This window comes from Epinephelus fuscoguttatus, linkage group LG9 (assembly GCF_011397635.1).
Source record: "Epinephelus fuscoguttatus linkage group LG9, E.fuscoguttatus.final_Chr_v1".
Taxonomy (NCBI): Eukaryota; Metazoa; Chordata; class Actinopteri; order Perciformes; family Serranidae; genus Epinephelus; species Epinephelus fuscoguttatus.
In genome coordinates this window covers 38,107,479-38,134,800 of record NC_064760.1, presented here as the reverse complement: position 1 = coordinate 38,134,800, position 27,322 = coordinate 38,107,479, and the positions used below count along the sequence as shown (strand labels likewise).

Sequence of the window (27,322 nt, the reverse complement as noted above, 5' to 3'; positions counted from 1 at the left end):
CACATTAATCATCAGGCCATTCACAGAGGAGTGGTGATAGTGGAATGAATTTCTCAATTCCAACATGCCCAGACTGAATGTTGTCTGAGTGATTCATTCCAAACATGTTGAAATTGATCAAAGCTGTCCAAGTCACTAGAGCGTGTGTGTGTGTGTGTGTGTGTGTGTCAGTGTAAACAAAGACAGAGTTAGTCTGTATCAGTTCCAGAGCTCAGCAGCTCCATTTCAACAGCATAATACACATACACACGGTCACTAAGATCAGTTTTGGCATGCTGGGACTGAGAAATTCCTCCCCACACACACACACACACACACACACACACACACTACATAAGTGTCTACACATGACAGTGCCAATAAACCATCAGGAAGGACCCTCTCAGGGTGAAGTGGTGTTGACAGAGGATTTCCACCATTTTAATGTATGTGTTAATCAGTGTTTCCACCAATACATTCAGTGTTGCTGCGGCTTTGCTGGACATTAATTCCAGGAATCCAGATCCTGGGATTTTCCATCCTGAATCTCTCCGTCTTTGGTCCAGCAGGGATGTCAAGACACTCAGGAAATTCAATTAAATCAGTCACATAAATCTAAACGGCGTGTGTATTCTGTATTTTTCTTTCCAGATAGAAAAAAATAGTTTAATTAGTTACACTTTTTGTTCGTTGATGTTGCAACAGGGAGGCTTTTTCTGTGGTGTAATTTGTATTGATTATTATGTCAGAGTTGAGAGTGAAAGTTAAGATAAGAGAACAAACACAAAGCTTCAAAATCAAGAAAATGTAAACACATTCAGTCAGTTCCTCTCACAGAAAACTCGGTCAAACCAATTAGACGGGGTAAGTTGAGCTGCCAGACAGAGGAAAAGGCAATGATGCACAGGTTTGATTGAGCAATAGAGCAAAGATGGATGTTTTTGATGACAATGAACTAGTTTTACTGTAATAGGGAGTTCATGTTATGGGTGCATAACGCCAGAAAATCACTCACACTGGATGAGGAATCTGCCAAGCATTCAACAGCCTACAGCATGTAGTACACAGATTTAAAATAACAGGACCTGCACTTTCTCTTATAAAGAGGCCATTAAAAACAGTAACACTGTATATGATTAAGGGACATGAACTCAGTCAGTGTACTATTATCATATTAGGTAGCTGAATAAAACCAAAAAGTATCTTGCCACATCTTTTACCATCCAGACTACAGAAAACTACAATTCAATCGCTGCCATTGATAGTACGGGCATATTCAAAAGGAATGCTGTGTCATCACTAGCAAATGAAACATTTTAAATAATAAATGAATTGTTATTGTCACTCACCAAGCAAAAATGTTAAATGTTCTTGGGTTCCAGTTTCTCAAATGTGAGGATTTACTGTTTTTTTCTCTTCTTATGTGAATGCAAACTCAATACCTTTAGGATTTGGACTGCTGGCCGGACAAAACAAGCTATTTGAATACCTCATCCTGTGTTCTAGAAGACTGTGAGGGGCAATTTTCACCATTTTCCTGACACTTTTTAGATTAAACTAGACACCAGCTTGGGAAAGGATCACTACAGCCACGATACAGCAATCTGCCACTTAAAGTGAATGTCTCCCAGGGGTGTAGCGGGAGGGGAGGGGCAATGGCACCTGCTCGGACCAAACCCATCTTTGGTCACGGCCTTTATGGAGATCTGAACTAGACACTTGTAAAGTTTTGTAACTGTGTCTTACAAAAGATAAGCTTAAGTACTCAAAAATGCTTTGGTGGTAACACACACACACACACACACACACACACACACACACACACACAGTCTCACGAGGTCAAACAGTACCAGCCCTTACACATTGACATGTGACATTTACAGCTGGTGATAATAGCTTGATTAAATAGATTAAATAAGTTGTAGCCATAACAACATACATGCCAAGTTTATACTGTTAGACAACTGCTGCCAAATGCTTCCCTATGTTCATTAGCTAGCTGCTGAATTTTGCCTGAAATTTGGTGCTGGGCTGGTGTTGTACACTGGGTTTATCAGAATTTTTTGAAACAGAGATCTGTGTGGGTACATGAGACCCTAAAAAAGAGGGTGGATCAGGGTTAGTACCACCAGCTGGTCCAGGAGCTTCGCCTCCATGATGGTCATTTCAAGTACTGCGCTTATATGCTTCCAAGCCTGCTGTTTTCTATTGAGATAGTAACTGTGGTTTGTAAAGTTGTATAGCTCTGGGTATCCTGCAACCACTACCTCCAGTTTCTCCTCCATTGTTTACCAACTGTAAACTTGTCATGACCACCAAAGAAGGCCCGCCTCTCAAATCATCTGATTGGACAATGGGAAAAAAGCAGATGTGACATGCTGCGTTTTTTCAACTTGAGGAGTTCAGAGTGCTCCAGTGAAAATGCCAGGCGCCTAGAGCACAGAAACACCAGGCCCATAGAATCGCAAAAACAGCAAGCAAGAAGCTACATTCTCATTAAAAATAATTACAAAAAGCCGCTCCAGATGCTAAAATGCATTCTGTGTGAACGGGGCCTAACGCTGAAGGGCGTAAAATCAAGACAATGAGCTGAAAAACGATAAAAAGCTGCTTAATCTGTCACTGCGAGTGAGCCCTTTGACATCACACATAGTCATCTGACCCATTGTAAATATAAAATTCTCGGTTAGTGCAGTTTTAATAGAGCAGGGGGAGTTTGTCTCTGTCCAGGTTATCAGTCACAGCACACCCAATCCAGGAATGCTACTTTTCTTTTTAAGTGGGAAAATGAACTCGGCTCCAAGTCTTTTGCAAAAGAATCTAAATAGACCCCTGTTGAGGGAGATTTATGACCTTTCAGTATATGAAACACCTGGTTTCTCCTTTTTTACCTCCAAAAAATCAACAGGAGGAGTTTTTCAAAACACAGATATCCAGTGTCTCTGTGGATGTGTTCTGTATGGATTTCTCAATGCTGACATGTCAAAACATATCCAAGAGCATGGCGCAATATATAAATGTGCATGAATGTGTGTGTATATGTGTATATGCATGTATCAATCATACAGCTTTCTGTTTATAGAGCCAAGAGGAATGTCGGTCAGTTTCCCTTCGAAGGAAAAAAGTGGATGTTGGTATTTCCTGAAACGGCCCTGAGTCTGGACTCACTGAGCGAGAAAGAGAGAGAACTAGATACCTGTTCTTTGGCTATCTTACCTTCATCAGAGGGGTGAGGGAGGTTTTCTCTGGCTGCTTGATATACAGTCTATCAATTAGTCATTAAAGACAATATGAGGGAAGGAGGTAAAGCACAGGTATCAATAATAAAGTTAGTGATGGCTTAATTCCACTTAGCTGCTTCAGTGTAATGTCCTGGGGCCAGTTTCACAAAGATAGCTCACACTGGTGTGTCGTGTTCGGCCTTCCTGTATTTTGCCCTGAAGAACCTCAGTCACACTTGTTTCATAAAAGTTTTTTAATAGACCCATGGCAGCTCATTCTTTAGAATAAAAATGATGAACTGAATATCAGCCAATGATGATGACTTTGTCCTCCTCCTCCACACTGGCCAAACACTGGAGATTGTGGGTACATCCCATTTTACAAGGTAGAGAATGAGAAGGAGAGTTCCACTGTCTCATACAGGAGCTGAAGCTCTACCAAGGCTGGTTCCTGACACATATTAGGATGTTGGCGGGACAGTTTGAGGTCCTTCTGGGGATGCTAGTGCTGCATCTGAGGAGGCAGAGGACCTACTACCAGGATCCTATTGACCCAGAGCAGTGTCTGGCAGTCTGTCTGAGGTAAGTTATTGTACAGCTTAAGCTACTGTGAGCTTATGTATAGAGTTTCCTTTTTGAGTGTATTTGAGTTCCCTATGGTAAACATTTATGCAGTGTAGTGTGTTTAGGGCTTTTTTGGGAAAGATAAGAATGGAAGGAGTGGATCACGGCTGCGTTCAGCCCTGACAAAACATTAATTTAAACAGAAAACAGGGATGAATTGAACGCCCTGTTTTGTTTCGCAGGTGCACTGCCCTTTAATACAGTAAAGTTAATTCAATTCAATTCAAATGGGCTTTACTGACATGGTAAACACATGTTTACATTGGCAAAACAAGTTAGAAGTAAAACAAAAATTGTATGAACAATAAAAGAAAGATTTACCAGAATTTGGTTTATATGCATGTCACTGCTGACTCGGTAACTCCTCTGACACTCCCACAAACCCTGAGAAAATGTAACTCAAAGCACGTTGCACACCATTTAGAGGTGTCATTTCCAGGAAAGCGTAGCAAAACGGTGCACACTGTTTATAGACTGAACGTTCCCCTGGTATTGCCTTTCTCAAGGTTTTAAGGAGTGTCAGAGCCTGATTCATTCTGGCTGCCTAATCTGTACTGTGCATGTGCAATTCTCAACAGAGATGAGAGGGAAGCAAGATGGCTCCCTTCTTAGTTACTTCCATCATCAACTCTGGGAAAAAACGATGTGTTTAATTCAGAATATTAACTGTTAAAAACTTTTTTTAAGCTTGGTATGAAAAATCAACCTTGTTCGGGAAAAAAAAAAAAAAAAAAAAAAGACTTACGTCACATTTCTGCTAGGTATATTTGTGTTTAGTGTAAGAGTAGAGTAGTAGAAGAAAGAAGTAGTAGAGAGTTAGAATAGTTTTAGATTTTTCATTAGTTTTTATCTTTGTTTTGTTTTTAATTTTTGTTTTCAAGTCAGTTTAGTTTTAGTTAGTTTCCAGAGCGGGTTTGCTTGTTTCAGTTTAGTTTTTATTGTTTAAGTTTTAGTATTAATTTTAGTTTTTTTTTTTTTTTTAATTATAATATAGGTGTTATTTGTCAGGGGCAGTATACTGTAGGTATAGTAGTAGGTATTGCAAACGTAACACTTTGTGAAAGCAATTGACTTACAGTCATGCAGTCATTCCAGTCTCCACACACACATGCCTCCTCACACTCGTTATGTTGACAAATTTGACCAATCTGGCAAATATTAAAACTACATTCAGGACATACCAGGAGCCAAATTATCTGCAAATGTCTCGTCCTCTCCAAATCAAACAGAACAGTTTATTTATACTGGTAAAAGACTAAAAGAAGCAGTTTCATGTTAAAATAATGTGATTTTTTTTCCGAACCTCTCGTTGCAGCGTGGCTGCGAGCTATGGTGGCTGATGTGAAAACGCGAATGGCACTATCTAGAACCATTGCTTGGTTTGTCCTTTCTGGGTTATCGTAGAAACATGGCCCACTCCGTAGGCACTTACCGCTCCCTATGTAGATACTAACGTCTCATTCTAAGGTAACAAAATCACAACAATTTTATTTGCAGGTGATTAGACACTAAAAAAAAACACACTGCCATTATATCCCTTTAAATCCTACATGCCTAGTTTAGTTTTTAGTTTAAAGGCCTTGTAAAGTCCTTTACCATGACCTATAATGGATGTGCTGTATATAAAGGTACCAGAAACAACCCCAGGGAAAAGCCTGATAAAAGCATGCCGGCTACAAACACTTGTGGAGTAAAGCTTGGTTTTCTGGAAAACAGTTCTGCAAACTGTTTAATTTTGGTGGATTTCTTTGCCCGCCAACTGAATTTCCCCCAGTTAGATTTCTGGACTTGTGGTCGACCAAGAGGCCCTGCTTTTCTTCCCTCTCCTCATTCGTCTTTCTTCTTTCCATCTCCTTCCTCATCTCCATCACTTCTTTCCCCTCCGCTGGCCCGAATTCCTCTCACTCACCCCTGCATTGCAACGCCTTTCCCCTCTCCTCTGTTTTGTGGTTTCTGTCTGTCTCCTATTCTCTCCATTATGACGTGCTCATGCTGATCTAGATCTCTGTATTGAGGAGGAGGAGGGGAGTCTCTCTGTAGCTCTCTGAATTCCACCTCACATCTGGAAACCATCTTCCCTCTCTCCCTCTTTGCCAATCTCTCGCCCCCTTTCTCTGGAGCTCTATGTTGTAATGTAAATAGCCCTGTAATCATACTCCTGCACTGAGCCTGCCGCACTGGGTGGTGTGTGTGTGTGTGTGTGTGTGTGTGTGAGAGAGATCTTTCAAACAAGCTGAGATTTCTTCTTCTTCTCGCAATCTCAGGTCCCAGCTGAGGTTTATGGGGCAATAAAAAAACAAAACAGCCGTCTTCAACTCTCCTTGCCCACTAACACACCTATTCTGGTTGTGTTGAAGCAACAGGAGGCACATGGGCAAGTGATTCAAAGGATTTAACTGAAGGATGATGGACTAATAACCTGAAACTGAGGTGCATCTCATTGCTCCAGAGTGATGACATATTATGTCTTGTAATAAACGGGCTACGGGAGAGTATTCTCTGTTCGGTACTTTTGACTGTAGATGGAGTACATAACTTCAAAATGTAATGTAAAATGGAGACACACTGCATTAATGTAGCAAGCAAGAGCAAAAACACCTTATCAGTTCAACTAATCATCTGGGCTGCAAGAGAGCTAAACCTGGTTTGGCGGCAATCCTCCTCCCCCCTCACACAGGAAGTTACAACAAAGCAAAATCCACAACTCACTATGGAGAGAACAACAGAAATCTGGACTTGCTATCGAAATTAAACTTCCTCATCATCTCTGTCCCTACTACACACTAAAGGTATGGTCGCATTACGCTTCCGTCCTACGAATATTTGCACCATCTCACTTCCCCACATGATGGACAAATTCAAGTAGAACTTTGTTGTTTTGGTTCGATCTCCAGCAAAATCTGGTGGACTTGTGGGTCAGAGCTCCACTTACTTTTCTAGCACATTTGACTATGTTCACTACAATATTACATCACCAAGCTACAAACAGCAGTGTTGCTCCTACAGACTGTTTAAAGTGTTTTGTTATCGCTCGGATCAATATTAATTTATTCTCCAGATCACAGCCTTTTTTGGGATGAGTGCAGGGCAAGTCCCAGGGGTCCCATGTTCATAGAAAACCTGGAAAATTAATGTACTGTTCCATTTATCTCTCCATACATGCTGGCTTGCTATGGTTGGTTTGGTTTCATTGTAACCGCTCTGAAAGTAGAGCGTGGTACTTTGAAGGTTTTTTTTTGAGCAATTTAACCAATGGGCCAACTGAACTGTCACTCCCCCTCTATCTTAGAGCTCTACTGCTCCATATCTGCTGACCGCATATAATGATATAATTAACATTTGGAGTAAAGAATACAATACAGTTCTGTTCGTGTTACATGTTGTGAATGGTCATGGAAATTTGATCGTGGGTCCTTGAAAAGTCATGATTTTTTTGGGGGGAAATTTTGTTCATGAAAATGTGTGAACAGCCTGAAGTTCGTCAGACTGAACCCCCCACTTCTTTTCTGTCTTTTCCTACTGGGAAAAATCATCCAAACTCATAACATCTCTTGTCACTGATATGTAGATGATACTCAGATCTACCTCGCCCTCAATTCCCGATATCAGGCTGATTTACCTTACTTACAAACCTGTCTCCAAGACATTAAAGACTAGTTACCTCATCATTTCTTGCTGTTAAATGAAGACAAGACAGAGATCTTACTCTTTGGCCCCGCACATCATTACCACTGTTGTTGCCTATAACCTCAATCACCTTTCGGTCTACGTCAGACGACATGCTAAAAACCTGGGTGTTACGTTAAATGGTGATCTACGCGTCAGGTCCAGCCTCTTCAAACTCAGAACCATCTCCAATATTATGCATTTCCTATCACCCTCTGATTTACAGAGCCATTAAAGCACTATTATCATCCAGGCTGGACTACTGTAACCCCCTCTACCTCACATTTCTCAGACTACCATTTCCTGTTTACAACTAATCCAAAATGCTGCTGCCCGGTTATGAACAAGGTCCAAAAAACAAGACCACATCACCCTACCTTTGCATCCTTACACTGGCTCCCCGTTCATTTCAGGATAAACTTCATGTCTCACCCCTACATATATCTCGGAACTTCTCACCCCTCACAGCACCACCAGACTGCTTATATCCACCCACCATGGCATGCTTTCAAGGTGCACCTTAGGACCCTTTTTGCTCTATAGATTTTAATTGTGTTTAATGTGTTTTTCTATTTTTATGTGATTCTCTGGGTTTAAATTGTGTTTAAACTTGTTTCTATTCTACTCTTGCCTCATTCATGTTTGCACTTTAATGTGTATACTACACATAAAAGTGCAAACATGAATGAGGCAAGAGTAGGATATGTCTTTGTGAAGAACTTTGGTGCAAAACCTGTTTGCTTTTTAAAGTGCTGTATAAATGAAATTAACTTTAGACAGCGACGTGTAGTCTTCCTGACCCAAATGATCACATACACGTAAACTTAACATGTCCACCCATTACCAAAGGGTCACTCCAGTGATTTACTATTATATTTCTTTAAAGTTGGGGGTCACAGATAGGGACAGATTTTTTTCAAAACAAACAAAAAAAAAACACAAAAAAACTAAAATTGGTGTATCAGAGGCAGACTTTTAATCCCTTGTGGAGGTCAAACTCCAAAAACAATAGATTGTACATTTAATACAACCAATCATCAAATCGTTTTGTTGGACGCTCTCTGTCTGGTAAATGCCCTCCTGAGCCAAAAAAATTAAACAACTTTTGTTCTGTTTGCACTGTTGTAATGACTGAACTGGAATGCCCCGAAGACAGATTTCGAACTTTCTGACCTCAAAATCCAAGATGGCTGCGCCGCACATCAACAGTAGTGAACACTGAAGTAATGTTTATTAACACTTTTGCTTTATTTGTGTCTCATCTGTGGACATGTTGATGGTGTTTGTATGCACAAAATGCAGGGTAATACGTTGTTAACAACTGGTTTTCCTAACCTGGCTAGAACTGCTAACAACATCTTGATTTTTTGACTTCTTGTACTGAAATCAAGCCTGCATGAACAGTACTGGACTTTAAAGCCAATATGACATGGGGCCAAACATGAAATTACAACTTCTGGGTCTGTCATGTGGTGCCATTGGGCCCAAAAAGACTTTTTCCCCTTGACTTTCATTGTGAAAGAGACATCTGTAAATCAGTGGATTGAGCATCACAACCCACAAGAAATGACTCCTTTCACTATCTGGATCCATTTGGTCCAATATCATTTGGTAAGTCTAGAGGAGCCGCGCAATTACACCAATTTTATTCCTATTCAAAATAGCAGAGGTCAGAAGTTAGTCACTCAGCCGTGCTTGGCCACCGTGAGTCTCTAGTGTGCTTGCTTTATGGACCCAACAGTGTGGAAGATACAGGCACCACAACAAACATACACATGTAGCAGAGAGCATTCAGTTACACACTGAGCAGGACACAGCTACATGTCTAATGTCTAATTATGTATCGGTGAGTTATCATGATAGGATTTCCTCACAGAGAGGAACAGTAAACAGGAAGTCCCTGTAAAATCTCTGAGGGTTTGTTCAATGACCCAATGACAGATGACCTGATCAGCCCTCTAATCAGGAAAGCTGTGACAGTTGACAGGTCACACACACACATTCACACACAAACACACACACACACACACACACACACACACGCTTACACAGAGGCATATTTATCAGCTTCTCAGTCAGATTACCAGTGCTGATGCCCTTAAGCTCATGTATCCTGATAATGCTAACTCGATTTACAGCAAATGCCTCATCTAACATCATCATTTATCAGGGCTGTGGAGGCTGTGTGTTTGCTTTACTGCCACATAGAAACACTGCAATCAGACGTCCACATTGTGCTTCAGTACATCCTCATGTGGATCAGATCAGCAGATCCCAGATCAATAGAGTCTTTCATCCTCTTCACTGACAGACAACATGAGTCTATTCTGAGGCTGTCAGTGTCTGTGTTCAGGATTACAGTGGTTCCCACACAGTGAAAGATAACTGTTTAAGCGGGGCCGTCCTTGACCTCTCGCTACCAAACACTGAGCTCACACACACACTGTCACACGGAGGGTGTGAGTGTGTGTGTGAGCTCACAGTATTACAGTATGGTGGAGAAAGAAAAAGCACAATGATTTAAAATGTAGTTCTAAAATAAAATAAAAAAAGAAACAGGGACAAACAGTTGGAGTTTAAATACTATTAGGAAATACATATGCAAAGAGCATCTCTTCAATGTTACATTTAAGATTAGCCAGTTTAAATCCCAAACATACTTGTGGGATGGATTCCAACCTGAAATGCATCTTAATGAGTCAAATTAATACAGGATCTATCATAATAGGTGGTGACCTCTAAACTGAGCACAGCCAATTAAGATGGGATTGAATTATGTAATGGAAAGTACAAATCTTTGTGAAGTTTTATCTGATTACCAACACTCAAACTTACAGTTTAGCCAACAGTTTTGTAAAGTCTGCACATAGAGGCTTCATCACAGCAAAATCAGTTCTCAGAATATCCCAGAGATGTCCCAAAGAAAACCCTTCAGACTCACTAATGGACTTCAAGAACTCTTCAGAATAATTACAGCTCAAACCAGGCCACCTACATCGCCACAGTGCTGCCAGTAAATCATGATCCAAACACGCTTTTTTCCTCGCTCAACAAACTTCAACCGATGCACAAACAAAAGCAAAGCATTGTAGGTCATGATATCGACCGCATGTACCGATCAAACGTCATAGTTCCCCGCAGCCCAATAACTCATCTCCCGCACACATTACAGCCAAAGTTTGTCACTCAGTCACAGAGCTGCAGTGCTGTCACAGCTCACCATAAACACGGCGGGATACTTACTGTGTCTGCTCAAGCTCAAACGGTCTCAAAGTGAACTCATCCCGCAGAGACTGAAACCAAGACATGAGCGCTGTTAGTGGACTAATGATTGGATTATTTGTCTCAGTCCTGCCCTGCGTCCGCTGCTCCGCGGTGCTGCGTTCACAGGCTGCTCGGAATCTCCCGAGTTCCAACTCTACTCGTTTATGTAGATGTACAGAAGTAGCCAACAAAAGGGTAAACCGTGATTCTAAGATCACGACAAACAAAATTGAATATTAAAAAACGAAACAAAACAAAAAAACCCAAAAATAATCCATTTGCTACACTCTAGCTTTAGGTTTGTAACAGAATTTGATAGCCCACACTTCAATAAATTTACATTAAACAAGAATCATGTTAGTATAAAACTGTCAAAAATAAATATATAATTAAAAGTAATATTAGAATAACTTTTTTGTGACCAGTTTATCTGATACAGCCTAGTTAGAGTTTGTGAGTCTAGTGCAACATACTGTATAGTACAGTGCCAGACCTTGCACATTCAGGGCCTTAGATAAGATCCACCCCTCACTACCACCAAAAAAATATTACTAAATAAAATATTATTTGCCATTGTTGTTATTGTTATTATCTTTTATGTTAATTGTATTTATTTCCAACAAAAATATGAGCTAATGAAAAAGCCACACAAATAAAACAAGGAACAGATTTTGTCTTCTTGCTTTTACACCTAAGCAGCTACCTATGTGGCTTACAGGATGATATAGTATGTTTCATCTTGTATGGTATCTGATATTCTAAATATTCGACCACCAAGGCTATTTCTGAGTGGCTGCTAATTCAGTTGCGACACTGAAGTCATTAAATGTTGACAGACTGAATTATATTGTTTATTTCTGACGCATTTCATTTGTAGGGCATCTACTGAGATTCAGATTTTTTTTTAAAATCATTATTATTATTATTATTATTATTAGCCCGCTGCAACGTTTAAACCTGGAACTCTGCTAACTTCCACTGAAGTTATTTTATTTATTTATTTATTTAGAATTTTAACCTTAACAAACTTGTTGCTTCTTAAGGTTATACAGACCACTCAAGGGTCGTTGACACGGTGCCTGGGCATAATGATGGATAAGGAATATTTTGTTATTTTATTCCCTGACAGCTTTGGGTCGTGTTAATTAGTTTACAGTTTTACGAGGAACACCCGAATGCACCTTAGGCACAAAGCAGAGCGCCGCCCAACTGACTTCTGATGAGATAAGAAAGTGATGCCCGCTGTGAGACACGTCCTTGTTAACAAAGACTTTCATCATGTTTCAGGTCTGAACATTTCTTTGCTTGTAAAGCTGAACAATCCATCTACTGTCACATCCTCTCTGATCAGATTGACTGGACTATACAGCCTGTCTGCTTCACTGAGCAGCATGTAGCTGTGAACCTCTGGCATTGTAGGTATCAATCTTACTAAACACGGTACTTCAGGTCCAACAGTATGTCAACTGGCTGAGGTAAATATAGTTTGGTGGAAAATTATATCCTTGTGTTTATATGAACTGCAGAAGTATGGCATTTAACACACCATATATTCTCTTTTTGTAAATAAAAGAGACAAAATCAGAAATCCCAGTTTGTTACCAGTATAAAAGCTGGAGTTTGTTATCCAGTGGGATGGTTTCAGTGGCAAAGCTGGATTCTTTTTGGAATCAATGCTGCCATCTACTGTTGTGGCTGGGTTAATAATGTCAACATGATTTTGAAAATGAAACTTGCTATAATCTTGGTGGTTTGGCTTGCCTCTGTGTTTGTAGGGTGCCATACAAAAGAAATGTGCTTCACCTTAAGTCATCTACCACCTTACTTCATCGGATTAAAAAAACATAAACAAAAAAAAAACCCTCTGAAATGTTCTAAACAAGTGACGACATCAACAGACTGAGTAGAAAAAAAACTACTCTTTAATTCACTTTTGTATAAAACATCTGAAAAACATGAAAACAGAGCCTGACTCATTTCAACACCTTCATAAGGGATTAAAGTCAGACGTACAAATGATGTATCCAGATATGTATAAAATATTAAGAAGGTAGACAACAGACGGACAGCATCTTTCAGACAGCACAGGAAAAACAAAGAGTCTGACAGAGTGGCAGGATGGTAAAAGGGAAACATGACAATATGTTGCCATGGTGATGCTTTATTGTTTACAAAAAATAGAGTAAAATACACAAAATAAAATTGTTTGTCTGTTATGTTATTTTTCTAGCAACATCCAGGAATTGCCTAGGTGGCTTGTGTTTTCTGTTCGTCTGAAGGAGCTACGTAATGTCTGCGTGTACATTCTGTGATGGAGGACAGCATCAAGTTAAAATATTTTAACTTTGAAGGGCAATGCTGTCTGGCGTTACAGTTGCCCTTATTCCCTGCTGGCCTCACCTAATTTTACCGTCATGCTCTCATCCACTAAGGTGATATCTGGTTAACCATTTACTGTCTGCTGGATTCCACGTGAACGCAGCATTATCAATGTGTGAAGTACTCCAATTATTTATGTTCTGGATTATACTACAAACCTGAGTTATAAATTGACACTGATAGAAAAATCTCTTTCAGAGAGATGATATTAACAAACAACCAATCTGTACACACAGACACTGACAGTAGAGTAAGCTGATTGGCCAGCAGTGTTACTGTGGACAGAGGAAACAGCCATTTGTTAACCAATCAGATGAAAAAAACACAAAGGTTATTGGACCTGGTCTGACACTATCAAAAAACACACTGTGGATGGGAATCTACATGAGACTGTACGTTACAGCCTCCCCGCCTCTTTGAACTTGCTCAGCAGTCCGTCATCTGCCCTCAGGGGGAAGTACAGGGTCCGGGTTTTGTAGAACTGGGCGTCAGACTGGAGGTTTTGGATAACGTCTGCGAGGAGGTGGGCCCTCTCCACGCCGCAGCCCGGCGCTTCATAGCCCAGCTTAGTGAAGTGGACGTGGAGGTGGTAATACGATGGTTGGTAGTGCAGGTAGACTCTCAGTTTACTGGCTGGAAGGTTGTAGCGCTGCAGGATGGCCTCCTGAGGCACAGTGAAACAGGTATTGTCACTCTTTCTGTATGTTCACCATCATGAAACATGCCCAAGGCTTTTGTCTCTAATTATTAACAGCTATATCTTGTCCTAACTCTTTGAAATGGAAAGTACAACTGGTTTAAGATAATGATTATAATATTCAAGGTCACATTAATGGCAGCTGCTGGAAGAAGAAGATGTTTTCTGCTCTTTCTTTCTCCAGGAAGTCACCCTGAGGTGACACTGTATCCTCACCTTTCCTTTGTGGAAGATGTTCTGCAGCAGTGGTAGATGCTCTGACGTCAGGTCTCTGAGACTCTTGATGTCTCTCTGATGTGCTATGGCAATCAGGTATAAATTATCAACCTGAAAGAAGACAAATATTGTAAAACTGCAAAGTTCAGGGGCCTAAAAATCTTTAAGTACTAACTAAAGTCATGGTCTTCCTATATATTTGATGATCAGCAGGAAAACATTCAGTTGCTTGATTTCACAATTGAGTTTTGACATTTTAATTCTCATACCAGGAGAAAAGGTTTTAATCCTGACAGTTTAGATGTATGCAATCACAACGCTAACATATGTGTCACCTGTTTCTGGTCCCATTTGAAATCTGGAAGAAGGACAAAGCCAACTACTGGGTCAGGATCTTCATAAACTATCCTGTCAGCCTCTGCCTTCTTCTCCAGGATGTTGTGTACCCACTAGGGGGTGAAAGGGATGTTAATCCACAGATACTGCTGTATATTCACATGTATGCATCAAGATGCCAGCACAAGCATGTAACTAATGCAGCAGAGGGGGAGATTTCAGGACGCTGACCTGCACACTGAAACTCTGCTTCTGAATGTAGGGCAAAGTGATGGACTGGTAGTCCTTCCCCGTCTCCTCCACCAGGAAGCTCTCCTGACGCTGGTATTTCTTTACATGCTTCTCTGTGGCTGGACATACGACTGTGGTCTTAATCTCTGCAAAACAGAAGCACACAGTCTAACAAACGTTGATCTGGCTGGCCAAAGTGACTGCTGGCCTCACAATATCTTCACTCAGTTTATTTTTCCCGACCCTACCGTTGAGCTGAGGGGGGGCCTGTAGCCAATATGTGCTGTAGATGTCGTTCCTCATCTCCAGTTTCAGCTTGGAACCACTGAAGAGCTCAGCTAGGGTGTCCTCTCTGATGGGAGTCTTCTCCAGGATCACCACAGCCTCCTGATCTGCAAGCTGGTGAGGACACATTCAACTGTGTGATTTCTGCATACATTTCAGAATTTACATTTGTACAGTGTGGTGGAAATGACAGTAACCCCAAGGGACAGGTGTTCTTTTTCATGAATAAAGACATAAAACACTAAGGGACTGTTGGCTATTTATGAGGGGGGAAAGGGTGGTGCAAAAAGAAGGAGGCATGTCAAATAATTTTTTAAGCACTGAGGAGGGACTTATGCGTTTTGTTTCATTTTGGCGTAAGGGAGGTGTAAACATATTTTAAATAGCTGTACTTTGTATTTCCTTACAGCAAAAACTGCATTTTTTTCTTTAAAAATCACCAAAATTACACCATTTATCATAGCCAGAAACTGTAAAAACAGAAATCATCGTTGGATTTTCAAATTTGAGACGGTCCTTGGACACATCATGTGCAGTGAGCACTGTCAGAAAATAAACATTTCACAATAACATTTCACCAAATCTGATGTTAGATGATGTTTCATCAACATCACATACTTCTCATTTTAAATTTGGCCAGAAATGAACTGCTTGCACAAACTAACCAGCGTGCCCAACACGACTGAAAAGACAGTGGGTTTTTTTCCAACTTCAGGAACTTTTCACTTTCAAACATCAAAGGGTATGCTTTAAAATCTAATAAGTCACGGTGGACGGAGGGTCATGCATTTTCCGACTGTCACTCAGTAGCTTTGGGGAGGGTGGGAAAAAAAATGAACTCATGCCCCAGCCACCCCCCCTCCTCTGATAAGTACAGAACAGTCCCTAACATATCGTCATATACTAAATTAAATTCAAAATTAAGCTGGTTGATTGTCCAAAGTCTGATTATCATCTATCATTTGATTTTTATTATGTTCGTTTTGGTGTCAAATTTTGTTTTTGTTATTCTTATTTCTGAAAAAGTTGTGTTCATGATTTTCTTTATTGTTGACCGGTGTACAAAAATTAACGATAGTTAACACAATCACCCATAAACACAGGCTCTTGCCTGTGCATGTCGTCCTCATAGTGATAATGCAAACTTATTTTGAAATATGGAACCGGAAGTCACTGTTCCATTATTCCAGCACAAAACTACCCACACCACTCAGACTGAATACAACATTTCCCTCTAAGTTAACGTTACCAATAATAACTCTCAGCTGAGTTCCAACAGTCAGAGTTAGCTAAGGCAGCTGACCTTTCCGTGGATGAAGATGTTTTTCTCCCGGGCAGAATCACTCAAGACGCTGGTTGTAGTAAACTCAGACAGAATATTTTCAGATTCACGTTCCTTAACATCTCCTGCACCATTTTCACTATCAGTTTTGACCCTCTTGACTCTCTGAGACAATTCATCAGATCCAGCACTATCAGCTTCACGTTTACTCCCGGTATCCGCCATGTTTCGTGCTGCAGCTTGTAGCCAAAGATCGTCTATTTGTGAAACGACTCACTCAACTACACTCAGCTAACGTGGAACTGGAGCCTCCTGCATGTGCTCTCCTTTCTCCCAATTTTCCCCACTGTGAAATATTTTTAAATGTTTCTCAGTAACGTTCTATTCTTTAATATAGAGACACAGGCGTCTGTGGTAATTTACCAATACCATAATCTTTCAACAGCGAGTCTGAGAGTTCATTATTGTTCACCGGAAGTTGCGTCCAATTATTTTTACCGTAGCGTCCCCAGGAATAAGGTAGATAAAATAATTTATTTATTTATTTACTTGAGCAAATTATTATTTAAATATTTATTAAGCATTTTATTATATAATTGTGCATTTATTTGAGCATTGAGTTATATAATTGGTTATATACAGTCAAGCCCGAAATTATGAATAATTTTGGACATGCCACTTTTTGTTCAAATATAAATAAAATCTGAGAAATATTTTTTTTCCACAATGATGCCTCTTGTACATCGTCTTATTATCTTCTGGGAGACGCCTGTGTCATTTCCAATCAAGAAAAAACTTGCTGGTTGAATAAAAGTAACTTTCAGTCAAAATTTGCAAGGGGTATGAATAATTTCGGGCTTGACTGTATCTTACTATATAATGATGAAAACTCTGTGTCTCTGTTCCACGTTTTTCTCCTCACTGACTTGGTCAATCCATGTGAAATTTGGCACAGTGGTAGAGGGTCATGGGAGGATGTCAATGAAGCAATATTACATCAATTGGCCAAAGGGGGGCGCTATAGCAACCGATTGAAATTGCAAACTTTGAATGGGCATATCTCATGCCCCGTATGTCGTAGAGACATGAAACTTTGCACAGAGATGCCTCTCCTCACGAGGAACAAATTTGCCTCAAGAACCCATAACTTCCGGTTATAGAGATTTTCCGCCATTTTGAATTTTTTGAAAAACATTTAAAATCGATCTCTTCCTAGGAAGTTTGACCGATCTGCATGAAACTCGGTGTACATAATCTAGGGACCAATATCTAAAGTTCCCTCTTGGCAAAAGTTGGAAAACTTACTAAAACTGAGCTTCTATAAGGCAATGGATATTGGATGGATTTGGAAGGATTTTATTATATATCTTTTATTTATTCATTTATCAAAGCATAATTAGATGAGTATGTATTTATTAATTTATTTATTTGAGGATTTGATTATATAACTATGTAAGTATAAGCCCTCAAAACCCTCCATAGAATTCAACTAGGATTCATCTAGTTTAAATTGGTGCAGAGTGAGACCTCTCTTCATCTGCATTTCCCAGCTATGGTAGCGTGAAGTTAACAAAAAACAAAAACATACGAGCGAAATGATTGACACGTCATTTAACTAATCTGATTAGTGTTTCGGGGCCAGCTGGCTGCTGAGTGCACCAATAAGAACATTTCAATCGGGCAACGCGATAATCAGGAAGTTATTTAAAGACGACGACACGCTCGTTTGTTTAGATATCCGCTCGCTGGAGGACGGCTGAAACCACAGAGGAGATGCGTGATTAACTTTGAAGTAAACTTTATCTGAGGGACACTTGTCGTTATTTTTCCCCGCCTAACCAAGATGTTCATGTGTGTCCGAGTATGGCTTCTCCTCCTGGGTCTTCACGCACTGGCTCCTGCTGCTGGGGCAAGGAGAGGTAGAGTTTGTACCGAGCAAATGTTGAATGGAAGCGAGCAAACCTCTTGAAAATGTCATCATATTTGAAAGCTTCATGAGCTTTATGATAAAGACACAGGTTGGCTTTTGGCTCGTAGACTATTTAAGTGGTTTCCTCTTATCTGAGGAGTAAATCTCAGTCACTAGCTCACATTAGCGATTAATGAGTGCCTGTTGTAGTTACTTAGTGGCTGCAGTATGAGTGAGCTGACATTGTTTAATTTAATTCACGCATAGAATGGTGCTTTGTAAGATTTACTTGTATTTAAACTTACTAAGTTTGATATTGTTGGAAGTGAAACCTGCTCAGTTCTGTTCAGCTGTTGTCTATGCAACATGTTTTCCAGTGTCACTTAGGACTTTCATTAAATCACATTGTACTTTTTATTGTATTTACTTGTTAGTCAGCACCTACTTTTTAATTTACTATCATTTTACCCCAACTTGATAGGAAGCTTTCCTCAGCAGAAATCTGTACACTACGACTGAACTTCATATGCTCATTTTTAAGAAACATAAATAAACTGTGGTGTATTTTTGCTTTCAGGGAGGAGAAATGTCCTTTTCATCATGGCAGATGATCTGCGGACGTCATTAGGCTGTTATGGGGACTCTGTGGTAAAATCGCCAAACATTGATCAACTGGCTTCCAAAAGCCAAGTTTTTCTCAATACATATGCACAGGTCAGTTGGTGGTGTGTATGTTTGTTGTATGAAATATAATCTTCAAGTCCCCCTCCAGTGTACTTTGGCATTTTTAAATTTCATAGTTTTCTTAGGCATGTCCTGACAACGTTGATCAGCCACACAGTTCACAAAATATTTTTTGACAAATAATTTTGTGCTCAAAGTAAGAAAAAAAAAATGATGGTGTTACTAAATCTGTAAGATGGCGTATGACTATAGTAATCTGCAAGTCATACGTCATCCTCCAAGCTTGCACAGGTGTACTGTTATAAATACCATAAACATCGTAGTAAGCTGGCTAATCAACTTATCTTGTATTTTACCATAATTGTAGCACCATAGCCTTATTTATACCTCTTTGTGTAGTGGCCCTCCACCTTAGTTTTGTGTGTTGTTTAATTTCATAATGGTATCTGTAGCCTTTGTGTACTGAACGACTGCAATCAACACAGAAAATTACACTAAATTCCACCGGCAAAAATACCACAACACACATTGCTGTGGTGTCTCTCACTTGCTCTCTTCTTTATAGTCTCTTGGCCACAGTGCACTGCAGGATGGATAGACATTTTACTGAGGTCTGTCTAAAATGCAGTTTCGGACACTGTACACCAGCATTGGCCAGGAAAGAGGTTTGGACACTGGGAAGCGCACAACTTTCAGTCAAAAAGATGTAACGTCCTGTTAGAAAAATAAAGAGTCACAGTGCTGTCTGGGGCAGTGTTGGTGCTGATGTGAGGTGATAGCAGCTGATGCTAGTAGATGGTGCCCCTCTGAAATGCCCCATAACCGCATTTCAAAGAGCGGACCATGGCATTATATCTGTCCTTCCTTTGCTGGACTGTGTCCGGCGTGCAGCTGTGTGGCTCCCCGGTGCAGCACCAGCCAAACTGTGTCTCCTCACTACACAGCTGAAAGCTGCAGCAGGAGGAGACTGTAAAGAAGAGCACAAGTGAAAGAGAGAAAGTTGGTTTGTTGTGTCAGTTGTTGTCTCTGGTAAACAGTAAATTCATCAAAATAAGTGCCATATTGCTGTTTTCCAAACTGGAGCTGCAATCTTGTTTCAGTGGTTTACCAGTAACACATCCGACTGTCAGACACATCCCCATTCGCTGTTAAGAAAGAATGTTAACTAACCGACAAACAGGAAGTAAAACTGACTGGAAGAGGGCTGCTTAAAATTTGTGTTTTTCCTTACTTAGCAAGCTGTGTGTGCTCCCAGCCGAACATCCATGTTAACTAGTCGGAGACCAGACACGACCAGGCTCTATGACTTCAATTCCTATTGGAGAACGCATTCTGGAAACTACACGACCCTGCCACAGCACTTCAAATCTAATGGATACTTTACCATGTCTGTGGGCAAAGTATTTCATCCGGGTAAGATTAATAGTACACATTTTTAATAAAAATCTTAAAGTTAATGATGAGCCTTAGCTGCATTTTATGAGAAGAATCCATTCTGCATGAATCACTTGTTTACTTTCAAAATGTCTTGGGATTTTTTTCTTTATCCAGTTGTATAGCAGTTATAATGGTTGTGTTGTTTTTTCTTTAGGTATTGCCTCTAATCACAGTGATGACTACCCCTACAGCTGGTCCATCCCTGCCTACCACCCAGCTTCATTTAGATTTGAAAAACAAAAGGTCTGAATTGGGAAAAGTATCTCTCACACACATACAATGTTAACAGTTGTTGCTCGGAGTAATGACAGACGACTCCTCACCCCTCTGCCATACAAAATGGGGACCACTGAATGAAATGGTATAATTTGCCATAGCGATTTTCGACAGGGTAGTGTTGTCTCAAACCAAACACGGCCGTTGTGCATTTACCGGAAATGACGACCGCAAATTAGCTAGTTAGCAAACTAGCATTATCGTTCGCTGTACCAAATCATTATTTTATGTTGCCAAATATGATCAAGCACAGGGCGTCTGAAAATCAGCTGAAAGTTCTTTTTAATGTTCACACTAAAACACAGGCACAACCTTCAGGTTAAGTCATTATTTTCCTGTTGAGAACACATGGCCCTGGACATTGTTGAAGTGCTTTGGGTGGTGTTCATGTTACACCCTACTACTGTGCTCAAGTTACAAATGATATCAACCTGCTGCAGAGCTTCAGAAGCAAAGAAGCGCACTCTTACTGGTCTTGCTTCATAAGAGACTTTGCAGGCGTTTATTTCTCCTAAATTCTCAAAAAAAAACCCCAAATCATATATTTATATTTTATTTTGATATTTTATTTAACACAGTAACCTATTGATTAACAAAGAAAATAAATCTGATTGAATTGCCAATTAACCTCACCTGCATATTTTTGGATTGTGGGAGGAAACCGGAGCACCCGGGGCAAACCCATGAGGCACAGGGAGAACATCCAAACTCTAGAATAAATGTAGATTATTCCTTTTGCTGTCTGAAGAGGGAAATCACTTCCACTTTCATTCGGCAAAAGAAACCCGCCGGCTCTATCATGGCTGATCGTCCCGATCAGGTGTTACAGGTGTGATGGTAGCTGCAGGATAATCTTAGCGTTGACTGCAGCTCTATTGGCTGAGCCAGCACCAGCTAAGCTCCACCACCACCTGAAGAGTTGTATGAGGTAGGAAGTCGAAAGCAAATAGGAATGTGCGTCTTTCCATCACAGTAGTGTGATGTGTATGGCTCTCTCCCATTGCTGAAACCCTCAAATGGCTCTCTTTGTGAGTGATTCCTGTGAGCTGGTTGATTATTGTAATTTGCTCCCAGGTCCTCATCCTCTTTAAGGCGATCGTCATAGGGGTTCAGAGAATAGAAATAGTTCTCTGGTAGTCCCTTGTCCTCATAAATAGAATTCATGCTTCCTGAATCTTCAGTATTGACAGTCCAAAATGGCTCCCTCTGTAGGTGAGCATCATTTGGGCTTGGAGGATCATTAAGTTTTGTGGTGGATCCTCATCCTCATAAACAGAATTCATATTTACCGAAGCTTCAGTACTGCCGCTGCCAAATGGCTCTATCTGTACGGTACTCCTGCCAATTGGAGTTCGAGGATCTGCGTCTGTGTCTTCAGATCTCCAGCTTGCAGGGCATTCCTCTGAATCATCCAGAGGGCAAATGGTCATCAACTCGAATGCAGTGTCTGCATAAGAGCTGGTGTCCATGTCCTCTTCCAGATGAGCCATTTTAACAAAACAATGTTGTAGGGCCTCCTCTGGCGTGACTCTTGTCTCAGCGTCGACATCGAGAAACTCTTCCAGGAAGTGCACAAATGCCATCCTGTCTCTGTACTCAACATTGTCCATTATCTCTGACTGGCCCTCAACTGCTTCTTCCAAATTTCTGACAGAGTCAAAAATCCACGGTCCCATTTCGGGCTCGACACCGTTTGCCTCCTCGAACTCCTCCTGTGTCATCAGTTTCCAACCTCGTTTGGCTAAGCCCTTTTCTCTGGTAAAAACTGTCTGGTGAATTTCGCAGAAGTCAGCCGGTGGTCTCCTGGCTGACTGCACAGATGGCAAATGGCTTGAATTATGTTGTATACTGAGGGAAGGGTGAAGAGTTGGAAGCCAAAATACAGGTATGCGAGGACACATCCCAGTCCCCACATGTCGATGGCTTCAGTAATTGGGAGCCCCAAGGTCACCTCAGGAGCTCTGTACACAGGGGCTTGCAACCTCATCCCAACCTGTGTTTCAGAGGCCGGAAGGGCCAAACCAAAGTCAGTTAATTTCACTCTGAGGGGCTGATCCTGATGGTTGACAAGCATGACGTTGTCAGGTTTCAGGTCAGTGTGAATGATGCCGACATCTTTCAGGGCTTTAGAAGCTACATGTAGCTGGTGTGTGATGGGGCGGATTTCATTTAAAGACAGTGGTGCCTTTCTCTGCTTCACCAAGTCCATAAGGCTCCTGTCCAGCATCTCGAAGGCTAGGCAAGACAAGCCTTCGAACGTGAAATTGTCAATGAATTTCACCAGGTTTGTCTTTTCTGGATCAAGAGCCCTGAGTTCCAAACCAAACATGAACTAAAATTTAATTTTCTGTGCGTGTGTTATTTACAAATTAACACAAATAATATTAGAAGACATATAAAATGTGAATACATACATAACGAAATAACTTACATTGAAAAGACTTGGAACACATCTGAGGCCTGATGTATTTCTAGCTGGTCTGATCTTTAGTAGCGTGGCAGGCAGATGAACTGTCATGCAACAATTCAACTGTCTTTTATTTAAACCAATACAGTTTGTCATCTTTTCATTATCAGAACAGTGGAAATACAAGTCAGTTAGCGCTACTCTGTAAAGGGAAACTTTGGTATTTTTTCCTAATCATATAGGCAATTGTGCATTGTCAGTTAAGGTCACCCAAAAGAGCTTGTTTTTGCCCCTGGCAGGCTCAGATTGTTATTATAATTGTCTAAAAACATTACAGAAAGGACCCCATAGAGGTTGACCCTTTTGTTAATGAGAAAGATCCTTTTCGTTTTTAGCAGAAACAGCCCTGAAATCTCTATCACCAAACCCACCAGATTCCATTTCAATAAACAATAATTTTATCATCATAAAACACTTTATCCAAAGTCAAGAAATGAAATGACACGCTCATAAGTTGTCTCGATTCATCTTCCCACCATTCAACAATCAAAAACAGTTTTCCTTACCTTTTGCTGATGCGGTGTCTTTGTTAGTGTGTGTAACCAAGTCTCACTCAAGGAGAAGTCTCGTTCTGAAATTTTACTTTCCACATTGCTGAAATCAGCTAAATATTTAAAAATATTCAAAATCATTAGATAACACTAATTTACACTTTCTGTTCTCCAACACAACAAACTCTTGCCGGCACACCTCTCTAACTCTCCACTTTGCACTGTTGTTTTTTCTGCCACAAGTCATTTTCTGCCACAAGTCACTCGCAAGATTTCGGAATGAGACTTCTCCTTCAGCAATACTTGGTCACAATAACAGAGCAGCAAAAGGCATGGAAAGACGTTTAATTTCTCTGCAGGATCCTTTCCGAAATGTCATCAGACACTTCTAATAATAATCTGAGCCTGTCAGTGGCAAAAACAAGTACTTTTAGAGGACGCAAATTGACGGAAGACTATTGGCTGTAGGGAATACTTTACAACCTGTGTTGCCGCTGTGGTTGGAGCAGTCTCCCTCAATAGTTTAAAAAAATTGTTTCCCATTAGTCACTTAGATACAAAAACATGGGAAAATAGGCTCCAAGCCAACAAATATTGAATTTTACCTTCAAGTGCAAGGATGTATATCTACTTTTGCTTGAAGTATCTTTGTTTCTGCATGCTGTGGTAGTGAATGTACTAGACAGTGATGATTAACTTTCAAGTTATTGCTCTGTCTAAAATTTGCACTGAAGTTGTTCTCAAAGAATTATGTAGATTTCAATAGATCTTAATAGACACAGCTGGGTTAACTCAATTTAAACTTCATGTGACAACTGACAATAAATGACATCTCAGCAGGAACTGTGCACAAATGTGACTTTTAACAATTTGTATAAAAACCTTGTTTCCAGATGTGTAAAGGAGAGGATGGTAAACTCCACGCCAACTTACTGTGTGCAGTGAACGTCACAGAGCAGCCTGGGGGAACCCTCCCTGACCTGGAGAGCACAGACGAGGCAGTAAGGTTACTGAAGAGTCGGGCCAACAATGATGTTCCTTTCTTCTTGGCTGTGGGCTTTCACAAACCACATATACCCTTCAGGATACCACAGGTACGTGTGTTAATATCAACACCTGCTTCTGAGATGTAATGTACATTAATGGTTAGAAAATTAGTTAAATCACAAATCGGAAGTCACACCTTTAATTCATGCAAGGCGTCATGTGGGCTAGGAATAAGGTGGATATTTTATATGGACCACTGGCTCCATACTACAGTTGCTTACTGTTTGCAAATTACATTATGAGTGTGACATTAGCAGGGGAAGTACTTTGGCAAACTAGTCATCTTACATTAACATCCACTGACATTATTTTTGCAAATGGCAAGACAGCCAATTTGCCAGCCAGATCAAGCCTGGAGTCTGGATTAATTAAATGACATTAATCACTCAAGACAGTATTTTGCTACGTTAGCTAGATAGCAATTTGTTTGTGTTAGCAAGCAAGCTAACATTAGTTACCATTAGCCTGCTCAAACCACGATATCACAATATATTTCACACTTCAATGCTGATTTTATGACATGGGGCACTGAATTTGATGGATTAACTGTTTATCAGACCACAAATGTGACAAGAATTAGCTAGTTAGCTTGCTAATGTTAGCTACTGCTGCACTTGTAGCAGAGCTGAAGAGGGGAAAGCACTCAGGAACACATAACATGACAACCTTTGATTTCCCTGGGATACTGGGCTCCACTTCTCTTACTTCTCCACTGGCAGGTTACACATAAGTAAATAGCCTGTTAACACTGAAGGCTGCCGTGCCACAGAGGGGCCAAGAGACTAGAGCAGCTGCTCCGGTGAGTGAGCAGTGCTTTGTGTCTGACGCAAGGCAGCAGATATTACTAAAGTTGTAATAAGCATCACAATCCTCTACACTTGAGTTGCAAAACACACAGTGTTTTCACTGGTAATGTTCAGCTGTCTGTTACTGGATGTAACTTTAGTGTTTGCTTTACACAAAATAATACTGTGTGACACATTACTGTGTGACGAACATGTGGCTGCTATATTTTACTCGCCGCTTAACCTTGTCGCCTGAAACATCCCATAATATGCAGACTCAGCAATCTTAGATCCAATTGGTCTGTCAGACACATACTGTAAGAGGCCTCCCACTACTATTTTGTCAGCTCTGTGTATAAAACACACATCATGACATACGTGACAAGCTGGATGAGCAGATAATCATTGTTTATAAAAATGCAAAGCTGTGATGATACTGATATTTCATACACCTGATGAATGTATGGTGGACCTGCTGATGTGCATTTCACCCACGTTAGACCCAGTTATGAGCTCGCTGTCAGTCTTAGAGACTTCAGACTTCAGACCTTAGAGACTTCAGACTGCATCATGCACTTGCCTGAGTGCGACCACATGAAATTTTAACTTGCGCACTCACAAAAAATGGTTGCATATGCGACCATTTTGGTCGCAGACCAGAGCCCTGCAAAGAGGTGAGTCCAAAGGCTGTTGTAGGCCACCGAGAAAGACGGGGGAAGTATGTAATTTTTTATATGACAACCTGTGCAACCATTGGCAAAAAAAGAGATTAATAATGGTAAAAAGTTACATAAGAATTATGTATATATGTATATATATGATAATTGAATTAATTTGAGCTCTCCTGTAATAAACCACTTCTGCTGAAACAAAATAAGTTTAAGTATTGTACCTGTGTATCGCCATATATGAATGTGAGAAAACATTTTGTATGAATACATTAAAATATGCGAACAAACATTTGATTTATAACTGCAAACCTTTGTTCAAATTTTCTTCATGCACTTACACATTGGAAAAATATTTGTAATTATTTTTTTTATTTGTTCACAAAATGTCATACACAAATACAGATCTCATGGATTCAAAAATTACATCTATTTGTTCAGATATTTTTTTTTACACATTTAAACATTTGAATTCATTTGATCAAAACATTTTTACCCATTCACACATTTGAATGTATTCATGTGAAATCTTTTCCGGAGTGACTATTTGCACCCCAGTATAAATAGCCTTGGCCTCTCAGGGGCCTGTATCACGAAGCAGGATTAATGTCTTAGCGAGGTAACTTCAGGGTTAACCCTGGGTTTTCGGTCTCACGAAGCCGGTTCAGTTCTTATCGGGGTAGATCACCATGGTAACTTACTCTGGAGCAGGGTAAGCTCAGGGTTGAATCTGATCCTATAAAAAGCACCACCCACTGGCCAATCAGCTATTTGGAAAAAAATGACTCGCTGACAGAAATGCAGCCCAGTCATGACGGGAAGTTTAATTAATTTGACTGATTTTGATTTGAAAGTTTATTTTGAACATTAAAAAGAAAAGAAAGCAGCAACAACAGACAATGAAAAGATTGTTCAAAAAGGAGTGGAAAGAAGTTGAACTTTCATCCCACCCCTTCATAAGAAAGAAACTGATCATTTGCGGACACTTAATATATTAGTGCCAACATTTTCTTTTGTTAAAGGAAATGATCCCTGTTAAAGATAATGGGCCTAACTGACAGCTTTGCTGCTGGAAATGTGGAAAGTAGCCTATCATGTCTACACTTCATGGTGTTTGAGGGATTTTCCTTTTTGTTTTTTAAAGAGGGAGACTAGGTATATTTTTGCGCAGCTGTTAATTTCTAACACAGCTCAATATCAGGATGATTTTATTCAGACTATCAATTTGGTGTTTATGATTTAATTGTGGCGTCAGCTTTAAGCTTTATTGTAGCATAGGCTATATAACGTTATGACAAAGAAGACCAATTTATCAGACGCAATGATGTTAGACGATAATTGTAATACACGCAATTCATCTGCGCAGCATTGATTTCAT

The 27,322-nt window shown here is 40.2% G+C and overlaps 3 protein-coding genes across 5 annotated transcripts in view; 1 reads left to right on the top strand and 2 right to left on the bottom strand.

The window, feature by feature from the left end:
• Window positions 1-10,890, bottom strand: part of zgc:66433 (uncharacterized protein LOC321250 homolog) — a 72,545-nt gene extending 61,655 nt beyond the window's left edge. Inside the window, exon 1 of the mRNA XM_049585827.1 lies at window positions 10,734-10,890. Within this exon, the coding sequence (XP_049441784.1) occupies window positions 10,734-10,798 (65 nt within the window). The 5' untranslated portion in view covers window positions 10,799-10,890. The remainder of the gene's footprint in view (window positions 1-10,733) is intronic.
• The window catches only part of ids (iduronate 2-sulfatase), a 39,930-nt gene continuing 16,246 nt past the window's right edge, over window positions 3,639-27,322 (top strand). For 2 of the 3 annotated variants that reach the window (XR_007450070.1, XM_049585835.1), the window contains exons 1-5: window positions 16,854-18,099; window positions 18,667-18,803; window positions 20,009-20,186; window positions 20,365-20,453; window positions 24,338-24,538. Coding sequence is in view for 2 of the 3 variants with exons in the window: in XM_049585835.1 (XP_049441792.1) it covers window positions 18,024-18,099; window positions 18,667-18,803; window positions 20,009-20,186; window positions 20,365-20,453; window positions 24,338-24,538 (681 nt within the window). In the remaining variant the exon portion in view is untranslated. Of the gene's footprint in view, window positions 3,783-16,853; window positions 18,100-18,666; window positions 18,804-20,008; window positions 20,187-20,364; window positions 20,454-24,337; window positions 24,539-27,322 lie in introns of those variants that run through there. The other variant, XM_049585836.1, reaches the window with a different exon arrangement.
• On the bottom strand, window positions 12,659-16,712 carry dcps (decapping enzyme, scavenger). Its single transcript, XM_049585840.1, has 6 exons — window positions 16,202-16,712; window positions 14,862-15,012; window positions 14,614-14,759; window positions 14,382-14,495; window positions 14,047-14,157; window positions 12,659-13,797 (listed from the first exon to the last, which is right to left on the bottom strand). Exons 1-6 carry the CDS (start codon window positions 16,403-16,405, stop codon window positions 13,531-13,533), a joined length of 993 nt encoding a protein of 330 aa, XP_049441797.1. The 5' UTR covers window positions 16,406-16,712; the 3' UTR covers window positions 12,659-13,530.

What these genes read in the sequence shown, in the direction of transcription:
- dcps (XM_049585840.1), bottom strand. Translation starts at nt 16,405, where the DNA reads ATGGCGGATACCGGGAGTAAACGTGAAGCTGATAGTGCTGGATCTGAT. An exon ending in ACATCTTCATCCACGGAAAG is followed by an intron (nt 15,013 to 16,201) that starts GTCAGCTGCCTT and finishes TGTCCTCACCAG; the next exon opens with CTTGCAGATCAGGAGGCTGT. An exon ending in GGCCCCCCCTCAGCTCAACG is followed by an intron (nt 14,760 to 14,861) that starts GTAGGGTCGGGA and finishes TCTGTTTTGCAG; the next exon opens with AGATTAAGACCACAGTCGTA.